We start from the raw sequence: 15,235 nt of genomic DNA on the forward strand, positions 1-15,235 counted from the left end.
AAATGATGAGTCCTCCACAACTTTGTGATTTCCAAACTGTCCCACAAATGGGATTACATAGCGTGTAATTTTGTGAGACCGGCTTTTTCACTCCTCAGGCTTCATCCAGACTGTTGTTCTATCAATGGGCTGTATTTGTCATTGCTGAGCAGAATGCTATTGTATGGATTATCAGTTTGTTTATTTAGTTTGTGAAGGAAATCTAGGCAGTATTGCTGTTCTGGGCGATTATGAATAAAGTTTTCATAAGAATTTGTGTACAAGATTTTGTGTGAACCTAAATCTTCACTTCTTTGACAAAAAGCCCAGGCACACAATGGCTAGGTTAGGTGATAATTGTGTGTTTACAATTTAGAAAGCTCACAGAGACTTTTGGAGATTGAATAAGATACTTTGCATCAGAATCTCTCATGAAACACGGAGTGAAACAAGCCTGTGGTTATTGATCTTACTATTAGTAACAGAAATAGCAGCAGTGAGGACTTAAGTTTAACTACTTAGGGTGTGTGATTAAGTCATTGATTGCCACATGGTGGCATATGCTGTCACCATCCTGTTCTCTCCCAGTGACCAGACTAGTGACAAGTTCATTTCCAACTATAAATAGAAAGAAATGAAACAACCAAACAAGCAGAAAAGAATCAATTGATTGTCATGTAACCCCATAATTTATAATATTAAGGACTGTTGTGTGTGCTTGGGCTTCCTGCCTGAGCTCAGCTGCAGATGAGGTGGGAGGAACTCATGTTATCCTCCTTAATCCCCTCCTAATCCATCTCCCCATGTGCCTGTGGTGATGACCAGAGCTGGCTGGGCCCTAGGCTGAGGGAGCATGCCTTGTCTCACGTCTCTCACTCACAGGGCTTTGTAGGTAGACAATGACCAGCAAGTCATTTTTCAGTGAATACACAAAAAATGTAAATCATATTAATAGCTAATGCTTATTAAATAGATAGCATTTCTCAGAAGATGTTCTAAATATTTTGCATCTATTAACAGACTTCTTTGTCACAGAATTGCAGCCAGAAGAGTTTTGCTCAGTCTATAGGACAAGCTATTAGAGAATAAAGACGCAGAAATAAAGTGTGCTTTGTGGGCACTGCAGCAGATACTGACATGCTGCCCAGGTCCTCCTGCAGGACTGGGCACTCGAACCCAACTGCCAGGATTGGTGGCAGTGGATGGCTCCTAGCAGCTGACCCCAGGGTAATGCAGAGAACTGACCCCCTTGCCTCAGCCAGTATGATGTGGAAAGGCCACCTCTGCTCCATAGCTCTCTGTGGGACTGGCTATCAGATGTTACTTCGGCTTCTTCCTCCATCCAATCCTGTCCCCCTCACTCTCTCACTGTTGACTCCCCACAAACACCCCCCAATATACTACCAGTATGCAAATTCTTATATACAGTGTGCACCGTTGCTTTTTATAGATGCCTAATTATTGCTTTCAAATGAGAGTCCTGTTACACAGAAACAGTGGACAAGAAGGACAGGGAATGTAGAGACACACTTAAGGAATGATGTGCACAACCCAGCAGCCCATTTACCCAGGGAGGCAATGCTGCACAGGCTCAAATAAGATCCCAGGTATATACAGGAAGTATGTTGGTTTCAGAGCTCAAAAAGTCCACCAGCTGTAAAGGTGTGCCTGAGGCCAATACAGCACAGGAGTTCAATTTGTAGTCACTGTTGGTCTGGGTCAGGGGAAGGGCGTTGTCGGAGAGCTGATTATAGAGTTGTCATCCACAGACATCTATAGAAATAAAGATGGGCTAATGTGCAACCTTGTGCAAAGGACCCATTCAATTCTCCCAGCACTGGTGACCATAGTGAAGCCCATGACCCCAGTTTGCACCTTCTCCAGGGGGATCAGGCTCCCACACTCAGAGAGGACCTGATACCTACGGGTGCCCTTTGTACAAGGACACCTCAAATGGGACACATGCTCTTTCTCACTGGTCATTGCTTCCAGGAGCTCAAAGGACCCTAAAGACCTAAAGCTGGGGTCACAGGTCCAAGACCCTCTATGGTCAAGCTGCACCATAGTAAGTGATGCGGTGCTGTGGGCAGGCCTCCAGCCCCCCTCCAGCAACTGCCTCCATGAGGCCACAGAGCTCATCTGCCACATCATCCACTTCTCCAAGAGGAGCCAGAGGCTTGCATTTTAGTGTAAAACTTGTTAATATTGAAGTATGGATAACTAATTCAAATTTTGTCAAAATGCCACAAGCCATACCCACCGACCCATGCTTCCTTACACCTGAAAATGCAATTCAGAATTTCACTGGGTGTTAAAAGATTCAGGGATTACTGGATGACTGGGTCTCCCCACTCTTCCTCCTTAGAGTTAGTAGGAGCTGATTCTCTGTCCCTACATCTTGCTTCCCACCCACACCTCTGGCTCCAGAGCTGGGCATGTGAATGACACCTGGCTGATTAGAGCATCTCACATCTGCAGGCACCGCTATGAGTGCTGGTAAGGCCCAGGTCTCCAATGAGAGCCCAGGAGCTTGCAAGGCCCAGGACTCTGTGGCCCTGGTGGGAAGCCAGAGAGCTTTTGGATGCTGAGTTTTGCATGGGTGCTGTACCCCAAGATGCCTCAGGAGCAGGGCTAGTGGCAGGTGGAAACAAACAAAAGGAGAACAGAGATAAGAGCTTGTGGGAGAGCAAGTAGCTGAGGCAAGACAAGCAAGCTCCTGATGTGCTTCAAGCTGTTTGCATTTTATTTCCTGTTCTGTAAAAACCCACAGTCCTCTCATTAATGCAGCTTTTCCCTAACAGCAGAGACTGCATTTGTAATGCTTTGCAAGAAGGCAAAAAGTTGGCTTAGCAACTATTCTTATTGAATTAAATTGATCGTATTTGCATGAGTATTTCTTATGAGACTTAAAAACAGGGGTGATCTGTTTGAAAAGAAAAATAAACATAAAGCTCAATTTTAAAACATTTTAGGCATGAAAATAGACATGAATAGAAAAGTTGTTTTTTTTTATGCAGCCAGATAGATAGACAGTGCTGTGATAGGGGTCTTGGTCCATTTTGTGCTGCTCTAACAGAATAGCAGATCCTGGGAGACTCTAAACAGAGATCTGTTTCTCACAGTTCTGGAGGCTGGGAAGTTCAAGGTCGGGGGGAGGTGGCATCTGTGAGGCCTTCCTTTCTGTTGTATTGCATGAAGGAATCAGAAGGGCAAGAAAGCAAACATGCAGAGAGGGGAGCTCATTGCACCCCCATGTAATCAGGGACCCCCTCCTGAAGTCGATAGCACACTCCCACGGAATCATAATCCACTCTGGAGGCAGGACCTAATCACATCTTAAAGGTTGTACCTCTCACTGCTGTTACCTGAGAATTAAGCTTCTAACACATGAACTTCAGGAGACAGGTTGACACCACAGCAATAGAGCTGACAGCTCAGGAAAAACCATGAGACCAGGCCAGACTGGCATATGCATATTTGAGAATATAATTAGACACTTCTACTTATGGCACAATTATGTGGGCATGACACAGTAAGGGCAGGTGGCCTCCCAGTAGCTCAGAGGCCCAACCTGCATGCAGCAGGCAACCCAGGCATGAAAAGCAGAGGAATCTCGTGCCCATTCATTTCACCTATTGCTCAGCATGAAACAGGTTCTGTGTCGCATTTGAATAGCAATTGGAGGTACAAAGCCTTCAAAAGGAGAGGCTGAGACTCAAGCTTTTACTGTGGAGGTTCTGCCATTGCTCTGAGCTGCCCTCCTCCCTTGTTCTCAGTGCCCACCCCTTTGTGTGGGATGGCCCTGCTTTGGAGACCCAGAGGCCACATCAATCACTGTCACATGGGCTTTCTTGCTTGCTGTGGCATCAAAGGTATTCAGCCCACTTTGGCACCAGAGTGTGGTTAGTGTGAGGACACCATGGGTTCAGAGAGGGAAAGAAGGACAAGGGAAACTCAGATGTCCCTTCATGGCCCCTGGAGTTAGAGGACTTACCCCTTTGCACCTGGGATCAGGAGACCTCATTTCCTCAAGGACACGCACACTCAGACGTTAATCTTGAGTGTGGGTTCCTTTCTGGGGTCCAGGGCTGTTGTTAGCCACCAGGAATGACAGTGCTCTCCATGCTGAGTGGAGCCATTTTTGCCAGGAAAGAGCCCGTGGTCACGCCTTGTGCAAAGCATCCCGCGCCAGGGGCTCCCATCCCTACATTCCTGTCCTGAAAGGAAACCACTCAGAGGCAAGGTGGGTCCAACCACCTCCCATGTGTTCACTCATCACTGTGTTCCAGCATCACCCCAGTTAACAGTCCTGATGGGATTGGATGTGGCTCAGAGTGTCACCCTCATGAGCTCTACCCTGCCACAGCTGCAGTTCTGCAGTGGGAGAAACTCAAAACCTCAAAACACATGCACATGAAAGAAAAGAGCAAGAGCCAGAGCCCAAACAGGCCAGGTGTGGCAAAGACAGCTGGAGTGCCTAGGTTGGGACTCAGAATTATGTCAGTGGGGTGGCATTGCTGCTGGCACCAGCATAACAGAGAGCCAGCCCTGCTCATTTTGGGGAGCAGTGTGTTGGGGAAGGCAGCAGAAATTGAGAGGCAGGATTGAGTTTGGCCCTAGGAGGAGGTTGGGTAAGAGGCCAGTGTGGGTTGGAGGGCCTGGGCAGATAGAGAGAGGCCAGGGCACACCCCAAAGCCTGGAGACTGCACTGGATGTCCAGGGTTGTGAAACACCCTCCCCTCTTACTCACAACTGAGAGCAAGGGGCATTGATGAGTTCAGTTTGTGTGCGGCTGCATCCAAGGTGGCTCGGCTAGGCACCTCTGTTTCCTTGACTCAGGAGGCTGGGAGTCCAGGCTCCACCGAGGCTCGGCTGGGAGGATCGGACTCTGAGTTTATGCCTGTGTTCCTGGTAGGATCCATGTTGGCTGAGCCTCAGTGTTTTTGTAATGAGAGGATGGGTGACCGTCATGTCTTTATCACAGGACACACTTGCTAAATGGATTTGTTTGCTCTGAGGAGGAAAGAGAGAGGGGGGAGTGGTGCTGGAGACAGGGATGCAGACAGGGGTCATGGACTTGGCATAACTCAGTCTTGGAGGTGATATCCCATCACCTGTACCCACTTCAATTCCCATGAATCCAGAGGCTGAGCCCCCTTGAGGTGAGGGGTGAACCAGTTCTGGGCAGCAGGATGCTGTGGTACCTCGGAGTCTCTGTGAGACCCCAACACTAGACACACTTGGCCCTTTTGAAATCTTAGGAGAAGCCTTGGGAAGTTGTATGGCAGAGGGGAGCAGCCTCTGCATCTCAGTCCCCTCCAACTTGCCATGGTGTAGAGAGGGACCTGCAGCCGCAATGGGACGGACATTGGCCATGTCCCTGTGTGGGACACAGGCCTGATTGAGTTAGGGTGCATTCTTTGTCTCTCCCCTTCTTGTGATTGTCCCATCTGTACATTTGTGCTTTAGCCACCTGTGAGTCCCATCTCTGGTTTCAGAGAGAATAGAGGGTGTTATGGGCCAATCGACACAATAAACCCTAGAGATTAGATGCTACCCTACTTTCCAGAAAAGACTGGGCACACCATGAGTTGCACAATGATGGGACCAGGGTCCAAAAGCTGCTGAGAGGGAAGGACTGGTTGTGAATGCATTTTTGAAGGCTCCAAGCTGGAACTCTAGTGGCACCAAGCAGGGCAGATGCTGGTGGGGATGTTTGGGTAGTTGTTGGTGAACACCTGCGCACCTGAGATGGGTAGGCATGGAGGAGAAATCAGCAGCCCATAGGGCTTTTGAAAGTGGTCTTATGTGAAAAGAGGCTCAGGTATGGGCACAGGAAATGACATCATTGCCTTGACAATGGATCAAACAGAACATGGAACCCTGGTATCCAGGCACCCACTTCACTGACCAAGCCATCCGAGCTCACTTGGTTGGAGCCACTGGAGGGAGAAGGATGTTCTCCTGTGGTTGCAGACAATGCCGAGCCTCAGGCTCCCAGGAATCTCAGGGGGGCCAACTAGCCCTTTTGTGGATACACTGGGTGAGGCTTCATCTTAGACGCCAGAGGCTCTGGCGATTGTCGCAGAGGAGCTCAAGAGTAACAGTGAGTAGCACAGGGCAGGTGAGCCCAGCAGGCCCTCTAGTCTGATCCCTGATGAATGGCCCAGGACTCCTATTCTGACTCTGTGTGTGTGTGTGTGTGTGTGTGTGTGTGTGTGTGTGTGTTTGTACTGATGGGAACTGTCCCATTGTGCTTTGACTCTAGTGTATTGGCACAAGTCATTTTTCTGTTTGTCACCATTTCCATTTTGAACCCACCATTCTTGGTCCCAACCCAGGGTGAAAATGATCAGAACACGGAGGAGCCCTTCAGGGTTCAGAGCCTTGAACCTTACAGGCAGGACCAGCTTAGGAATGAGCTCCTGCCTGTCATTTGTGGGAGGAACCTACATTTCAGCAGCAACATGGGGTTAATCTCCTGGGATTTCATCCCCACCCAGCAGGTGCTGGATCTCTTGTTCCCAAGGTAAGCACCAGACCACCAAGCCCAAGTGTGTAGCCCCCTCATGCCTCTGTCTTGGGGCTGCCATGTGCCTCTCAGGGACCCAAAGGTTTGTGATACCTAATGAGATAGAGGACCACACTCATAGTGGAATGTCAGCCCCGAATGGGAGGAGTCCTGGAGGTGCCTGCCACAGCCTTGCAAGGGCAGTGAACTTCCCCTCTCAGGCAGAGAAACCATCCTGACTCCAGCTGATCCACAGAGGTCCGTGGAGCAGTCCCCACACACTGGGCACCACAGCTCAATGGTGTGCACTGAGCTCATTCCCAGGTGGACTCAGTGAGGCCAGGTGGTCTTTCTGGTGTGATGTTGGCTTTGTGAAGAACGTAGATCTGTGCCAGAGGCGTCTCAAAACTCGGGCCTTGGGAAAAGCACTTTTGGGTTAATAAAGACATGTTAGTTTCCATAGTGGGACAGAGCGTCCTAGCTGGGACATAGCTGGACAGGGGCTTTGGACATGGCAGCACCCACACCCAGAGATATGTGGGAATCAGCAGTTTGGGCTCATTCACTGGTGAACATGGAGAAAGCACCCACTGTGTGGAGACACGTTTCCAGTCACGTTTCATAATTCAGTGAAAAATGGGGTGCAAATGATTGCCATTGTGTCCCTTTTCATGGGGTCAGCCTAAACCACAGGTGCCATGAGTACATATCCTCCATGTGACTGCATCCCTGACTCCATGAGGCATAACTGCACGTTGTCCTCTTCAGTGACTATGGTGGACCCTTGGACCAACTTCAACATGGAATGGGCTTGGGGTCAAGAGGGTGGGCTCCTGTTTCCAGAATAGGGACCTGCAAGGTGATTTGACTTGGGAAGGCTGAGGAAAGACTGCTCTCACCAATTCAGTTTTCTGCCTGCAGTGTAAGGTGTGGGGCTTCAACAGTAGGAGGGGTAAGGCGGGGAGTTGTAGGTGGAGTCAGGGTCCTCTGGGGAATGGATCCCCCCACACCACACCTCCCTGTCCTCCCCCAGGGCCTCAGAGATGTGGTCTGCACTCATGGGAAAAGAGAGGTCCACTGCTACTCAGGGGAACTCAGTGAGAGCTCACAGAGAATGAGGTAGCATTGCAGCCCACGCCAGGGGAGGAAGTGTCTCTTGAGCCCCAAGAAGAGTGGGCAGGAGGACAGACACTCCCAGAAGGTGCATTCCAGGTTGGAGAGCATGTAGCCAAGAGGAAGAAGAGTGTCAGGCCTGCCCAGAGGAGGGGAGAGCTGGTCAAACCATGGATCTAGCGCTCCTTCGTTGAAGGTTCTTTGCCTGTAGTGACCTGTCCTGACCCTGCCTGTACAGCCACTGTGTCTTGCCTGAGGTGGACTGATGTGTTCAGAACCAGGGACGGTTCAGGAGGGTAGGGTCAGAGGTTTGCTCTGGAGGCCGTGGCGAAGGCAAGGCCAGGGTTTTGCTGACTCCACACCTGCCTCCCCACAGTGCCTCATCTTCCTTCCTGGGGACCTGGGTGAACTTCTACTCCGAGGCTTCCCATCAGCCTCCAGGCTCTCTGAGTCTGCAGCAGCTGCTGCCGTACATGTGGCTCCTCCTGAGTGGCTTTAACCTGGAGCACCAAGCACACCACCTGCTGGCCCAGGTTGAAGATGGCAGATCAAGCCAGGCAGAGCCTGAGAGCCAGGCGGACCGGGGTGAGTACCTAAGGGTATAAGAGGAAAGGTCCGACTGTTGTCCCACTGCAGGGAGTCTGTATGCCTGGTGTTTGGCTGGAAATTAGGATAAGCCTTTGTCCATTCAGGAAGTGACCCCAGTCTGCAAAGAGGTCCCGTGTGGGCTAAGGGCCCGAGTTCTTCCTGGCAGCAGGGGTATTGTCTGTCTGTGCGAAGGTCAGGGCAAGGCAGTCATGTTGGCATCTTTTCTCCTCTAGCTACAAGCTCAGTTCCTGTCACGGCTCCTGAGCCAACCCCAGAGCCAGAGCCTTCTCCCAGGGAAGGGGCAGAGCTGGAGTCCAGGACATCAGGGGTCTCCACTCGGGACTCCCCACGGCCCAAATATACCAAGCGGATGAGAGGCAGGTGCGTCATTCGCGTCTACCTGGAAGACGAAAGGACAACACAGTATAGAAGCATCCTGGTGAGTCTTCGAGCAGGGGAGTCTCCTGGGAGCCCACAGTGGGGAAGACCGAGTCCACAGAAAACGCCTTGGACTAGGCCTGTCTTCTTGAACTGGAGCTTCTGGAAGGTCAGGAAGGAGAGCATAAAATGAGGAAGAGAGAGGCGAGAGAGCAGCAGCATGCCAGGTCTGGGTGCGAGTGGGCCTGCGTGTTTTGGGGTGTGCAGGTCAGAAGTGCAGGAGTGAGTGCTGGGTTCAGAGGAGGTCAGAGAAATATCGAGGGTACAGGCCATCCTCTACTGACCTTGGTATTGAGGAGGAGTATATTGAACCATGGAGGTTGAAGCAGAGGAGTTGGCAGTCATTTTCTTGTGTGTGGGAGGGGATATGTTGCTGGTTGAAGGGAAGGGAGCCATTGTAGAATGATTAGGGTGGGTAGGTGTGGGTCATAGACAGACAACTGGGGGCCTTGGAGGGGCCCATTAGTGTCCTAGTTTGCATGTATGTGAATAGAGATTTAGCGGGTCTCTCTGCAGAATTTTCCTGGGTGTGGAGTATCCATGCTGAGACTCTGGTGTCCACCTCCAGGGGAGCCATGTTGAACCACTGCACCTGCTGGGTCCGAACCTCCTGACACCCCAGCAAGCACTGACACTCTGGAGCCCAGCAACTTCCATGCCTATCATTAAAGAGTCCTAGTGTGTGTTGTGCCTGGCTGTCAGGACCAAAGCACCTAGGGTTTGTGCCTGGTCCACACAAAAATGCAGCTGCATCCCAGACCAGAGCAGGGATATGGAAGTCCACTGGACCATTCCTCCCATCTTGATGGGACTAGAGTGTGTCTGTACAAAGCCTTTTGGTCCTTATTCCCTTGTCCCTGTAGGGCATAGCAGGTTGAAGCAAACTCTTGTACCAAGATTGGACTAGAGGCTCATAGGAAGACCCCACATGATCACATGAAGGCCTCAGGTAGCAGGGTAACAAGATGGTGCCCTTGTGTTGAGAGCTCTCTTGTCTCTGATTGTCCTCGAGCACTGTCCTCTGGGTAGTTACTCCCAAATTCCCTCTCTGATGAGCTTTCTCCAACCCTGCTCAGGTGACCTGCCAGGACAGGACTCCAGCCGTCATCCGCAAGGCCTTAGATGTACACTTGCTCCAGCAGGAGGATCCAGAAAACTATGAGCTTCTGCATATTTCCTGGAACCATCAGAGTAAGTGGAACCATCAGAGGGTAGGGAGCAGTGAGTCACAGTGGGCTCAGGGATAACTGGGAGCCAAAACACAGTGTGCATTGACCCAATGCCCAGGAAGAGTATGGTGGGACTTGTGCACAAAACAAAGTGTAATGATGGCGCATAAATCTGCAGGTTCTTCATGTTCCCCAGGGGCTGTGGACCTGCCTATCATGTGTTCTTTCCTTGGCCTGAGGAGGCATTGCAAAGCTATTATCCACAAGGGGCCAAGAAGAGAGGCTTCTTTGTCTTGTGTCAAAGAAGACAGACAACCACAGGGTGCCTACTTTGGTGGCCTTTCCTGACCTAGACGAGTACATGAGAAAAGCAGTTCAATGAAGAATCATTACTGGCTTCCAATCTTTCTATTCATTGCAAACTGAGTCCACTTAGGACCAGAGGCCATTTCTAGAGAGAAGAGTGTGGTAGACTAGAACCCTTCACAGCTTGTAAACTGTTCTTGGAGAGAGAGAGAGAGAGAGAGAGAGAGAGAGAGAGAGAGAGAGAGAGAGAGAGAGAGAGAGAGAGAGAAAAGAAGATGAAGAAGGAGGAGGAGGAGGAGTAGAAGTAGGAGTAGAAAAAGGAAAATAAGTTGAAGGAGAAGACCATGAATAAGAAGTTCAAGATGACTATAAGAAGAAGCATGAGGAGAAGATGAAGAAGAACAAGAACAAGAAGGAGAAACACAAGCCGAACAAGAAGTATAACAATAAATTGATTAAAAATGTGAATGAGAATTATACTCATGAGGAGGAAATGCAGAAGTGGGGAACTCAAGAGAAATATATTCCTCTGGATGGCACAGCCCTGCTGTGGACATCCTCCACCCACACTCAACACACCTCCAAACCATACCCCTCCAATTAGTGTAGCCCTGTATGAGTAGATGAGTCCACTGTCAAGGTGGAGGCACCCACCATCAAGTGCTTTTCCCCAAACCCACCTGTGATCATTGCTGCAGTGGGGAGAAAACCTTCAACACATGAGTCTTTGGGGACCAATCCAGATACAAAGTCTAGCTGTTTCTCTTTGATGGGTCCAACGTGAACTAAGAGGTTCTGGGGTACAAGGGGCTATTTCCTTGAAAGGTGTTCCTGTAGTGGACCTCCTGTGCATAGAGGGTCCTCAGGGATTAATCAGTGGGGAGTGGAACAGAAGCTGGATTCGGGGGCTCTCAGGTCTGTGTGTGAGACCTGAGCTGGCAGAGGCTCTCAGTTGTGGGGGATGTTGGGTAGTGTATTCCTTGAGTGTCACCTACCACGCCTCTGCCCCTGCCTTTCCAGAGCTGAGGGTCCCTGCTGATGCGAAAGTATATCACGGCCTGATTGGAGGAGTGCATTATGACTTTATTCTTCGGGAAACAGATGCCAGCAAGTCGTTGAAGGTCAAACCAAAGGAGGTAAACAGCCACCTTCTTCAGTCTTTACTCCTGGTGCCACTCCACATCCTCCAAGGGGACAAGAACCTCAGGTTCTGGATGGATGTTGTAGAATGCCCACAGAGCCAACTGCCAGGCTGGGTGGGGTGCAGTTGCTGGGCTTTGCTGATGTTGTAATCCCCCACAGTTCTTGGAACCTTCTGTGGCAGTGGCATCCAGGACCCCAGCAGCTGTGAGCAGCAGCTCTGCAGTGGCTGCAGGATCATTGCCCCAGGCCACCCAAAGCAATGAGTGCTGCATGAGAAAAGTCACCAGTAGCAGCTCCTCACTGCTTCACTCCAGCGAGCAGGTGGAAGACAGCCGCGTTGTTCACGTCCTCCTAGAGGGACAGAGCCTGAGGGAGACAAAGCGCATCCCGGTAAGCCCGACAGCAGGGCTGCCTCCTGGGTGTCCACACCGTGGAAGGCAGGAGACACAGCCAACCCCAGGGCTATGGTGGGAAATAAAGAAGAGAGAGGTCCGTCTTAAGGGCTTGACCTGAGGAGGGAGAGCATCAGCATGCCCAGCTTCAGTGGTGAGTGGGCCTGTGTATTGTGGGTTTTGCAGGCCAGAAGTGCAGACGGAAGTGCTGTGGACAGATGAAGGCAGAGATATGTCCAGGGTGCAGGCTGCAGTGCCTAGAACTTGGTATTCTCAATGAGTGAAGTTGGAGCAGAGGAGGTGGCAGTGACTTGTCACATGTGTAGGAGGGGATGTGTTCCTGGTGGCAGGGAAGAGAACCTCCTTAGCATGACTAGGTGTAGGAATTTGGGGTCGGGGGATCACCTGGGGGGTCATGCCAAAGCTTCGGAATGTTAGGCTTTGCATGTATGTAAATACGGAGCTAAAGGGGTTCTTGGCAGAATTTCTATGGATGTGCAGTAGACACGCTAATGCTGCAGGTGTTCAGCTGCAGAGGAGACATGTTCAGTGCCAGTGCTGAGTTCATGCCAGTGCTGAGTCAAGTACATCATTACAACCAGACCCGCACCGAGCTTCCAGAGGCAAGGGCCTCTCAAAGCTATCATGAAGCACTCAAGTGCACACTCTTGTATCTGAGTCTGTTTTGTGTCGTGGCAGTCAGGACCCAAATTTTCAGTGCATCTGCCTCTTCCACCCACAAAGGCAGCCTGCATCCCAGATCACACTTGGTGAGCAGATCCCTGGCCCATTGCTCTCATCTCAGTGAGATGAGAATGTGTCTGTGCATAGGCAGTTTGGTCCTTTGACATGAGTGGAATGTGGCTCCCCAGGGGGAGGGGAGATGGCAGGTACAGGCAGATATTTGTACCAGGATTGTTCTAGTAGCACATTGCAAGAACCCAGGTGGTATATGGAGGACACACTCAGGTAGCAGGATAACAAGATTGTGCCCTTGTATATGTAGCTGAGATTTCTCCTGAATGTTTGACCACAGTCTTCTGGGTAGCTCTTCTAAAAGCCATTCTCTGATGACATTTGTCCCACCCTGATCCAGGTGACCTTTCAGGAGACGGTAACAAGCCTCATCCGCAGGGCCTTGGACCAAAATTTGTTGCAGCATGAGGATGTGGACAACTTTGAGCTGCTGTATATGATGTCTGAGGATGAGAGTAAGTAGGACAATCAGACAGTGGGGAGACATGATCCACAGTGGGCTCAGGATAACTGACAGCCAAGAGAAAGTGGGCCTTGGCCCCAAAATACCAAAGTGTGATGGGCCTGGCGGAGACTCTCAGGGGTTGTGGGTGTTTTGTGGTATAATCCTTGAGTGCCACCTAACAATTCTCTCCACTTCGCTCTGCAGAAATCAAGGTCTCTGACCACTCACTCGTGTGTCTGTCCATGAATCTGGGAATACAATATTTCATCGTGAGGAAACGCCCCCAGGTCAAGGGAAAGGAGGTAAACACCTACCTTATTCAAGCTGTGCATGTGCTGCCATTCCACTCCGACCTGAGGAAATAAGAAGCCTCAGCACCTGGACATATTTGCTGGAAGCCCATAGAGCCAACTGACAGTCTGGGGTGGCTTTCTGTTTCTGGGTTTGCTGATGTTCCATCCCCCACAGTTCTCAGAATCAACCTGCAAGTCCTCCAGGCCGCTTTCCCACAAGCAGGTGGGACACACCTGTTTAATTCGTGTCCACTTAGAAACACAAAGTCCAGAGATGGCCAAGAGTGTTCTGGTAAGCCTGGGAGCAGGGGTGTCCCGTGGTGCTTACACCTGGGTGGGGAGCAGACACTGGTCCAATACCATGGACTACTCATGCCCTCTTGAATTTGGAGCTTCTGGATGATCAGGAGGATAGATGGGAATCAAGAAGGGAGAGGTCAGTGTGAAGGGCTGGAGCTGAGATGAGCGAGTGCAGCAGCTTGTCCACTGCCATGTCTGAGGGAGTCTCTGTGTCAGGTGGCAGCATGCAGTCCAGAAGGGCAGGGACAGGTATGGGTGACAGATGAGAATAGGACAGGAACTAGATTGCAGGTTCCCTTGTATGGGATGCTGACGTCTATGGAGGAGGACAGCAGTGTGAGGTTCTCCATGTTCCTTGAACAAGGAGCTGAGAGAGTCTCTCTGCAGAGTCGATATGGATGTGGAGCAAGCACACTAAATGTCCAGGTAACCCAATGACCACCCTTGCCGGATGAGGTGCCCTCCTACATCCCAGCCAGCACTGAGCCTCTGGAGGCCAGGAGCTCTCGTGGCTATCTTTCAGCACTCCTGTGTGTGGTCATGTTCCTGGGTCTGTTTTTGGCCCTGGCAATCCAGACCAAAGCCTCTAGGTTTTGTGCCTAGGCCATTCCCAATGCCGCCTGCATCCTCGGGCATACCTGGGATCTTGGAGGCTATTGTCCCATTCCTCCCAACTTGTGGGATGAGATTGCATCTGTATGCAGGTAGTGGGGTCCTTTCACTCCGAGAGGAGTGCAGCTCCACAAAGAGCAATGGCAGGCCCAGGAAGTCCTATGTACAAGGATTGGGCTAGTAGCCTGTGGGAAGAGCCCACACGATGAGCAGGAGGTCAGCCTCAGGTAGTAGGGTCATGGATGTTGTATTTAGAGTGGAGGTGCCTCCAGAATGCCCCTGCCCACTGTCCTTGAGTAGTCACTTCAAGGCCCATTTCCTGAAGGCCTGTCTCCCATGCTGCTCCAGGTGACCTGCCAGGATAGGGCTCCTGTTGTCATCCGCAGCGCCCTCGACCTACACTTCCTTACTGAGGAGAATCCAGAGGATTATGAGCTGGGCCAAATCATCTCTCGCCGTCAGAGTAAGTGAGACAATCAGATAGCAGAGAGCAAGGGTCAGGATGTGGACTCAGGTCAACTCTTAGCAACAAAGAGTAGTCTCTGACCCCCAAGAACACTCCAACAGGTGTGTTGGGTTCGTGCACAAAGCCAACTGCACTTCTGCTGGTGGAAGGTCTTGAGGTCCAATAGTATACCCCAGTGGATATTGTGGCTCCCCACCAGGTGCCCTCCCCTGGACATGAACAGGCATACAATGCTGACATCTTTGAGGAGTGAGGAGGAAAGCCTCTCTCCAGGAGCAGTATGTTTTCATGGTCTGGGATAGGAGTGGTTTCAAAGGAACATGGGAATGCATGGGCTAAAGAGGGAACTGGCATTTTGTGGACTGAAGCAGTACTATTGAAAGCCTTCTGTGTGACCAAAAAAACCACTGCCTGGGCAGAGCATTGCCAGGATTCTAGCAAGCAGTAACAGGATGAAATTGGGAAGAAAACACAGCCTGGGAGACAGCCTGAATCATCTGTTTTTGCATAAATTCCATGGTCTTACGCACCTGAGTCCACTAGGCAAGGAGTGATCACAATAGCCAGGTTGTGATCCCTAACTAAAGTCAGATGAGGGATTCCTGAGCACTTAGCCACAGAGCTCATCTGATAATAATGCCAGCGCTTTTTTGTTGGTTGGTTGGTTGGTTTTTGTGAGCCAAACACCACAGCAGCCATTATCCCAGCCTATGTACCCTGAAGA

At 50.7% G+C, this 15,235-nt stretch overlaps 1 protein-coding gene across 1 annotated transcript in view; it reads left to right on the plus strand.

Annotated features, from left to right (window-relative positions):
- Positions 1-6,446: 6,446 nt before the first annotated feature.
- The window catches only part of LOC144253752 (uncharacterized), a 127,585-nt gene continuing 118,796 nt past the window's right edge, over positions 6,447-15,235 (plus strand). The window contains exons 1-4 of the mRNA XM_077796455.1: positions 6,447-6,508; positions 7,980-8,188; positions 8,425-8,630; positions 9,706-9,820. Coding sequence (XP_077652581.1) covers positions 6,447-6,508; positions 7,980-8,188; positions 8,425-8,630; positions 9,706-9,820 — 592 coding nt within the window. The remainder of the gene's footprint in view (positions 6,509-7,979; positions 8,189-8,424; positions 8,631-9,705; positions 9,821-15,235) is intronic.

Source organism: Urocitellus parryii, chromosome 3 (assembly GCF_045843805.1).
Source record: "Urocitellus parryii isolate mUroPar1 chromosome 3, mUroPar1.hap1, whole genome shotgun sequence".
Classification (NCBI taxonomy): Eukaryota; Metazoa; Chordata; class Mammalia; order Rodentia; family Sciuridae; genus Urocitellus; species Urocitellus parryii.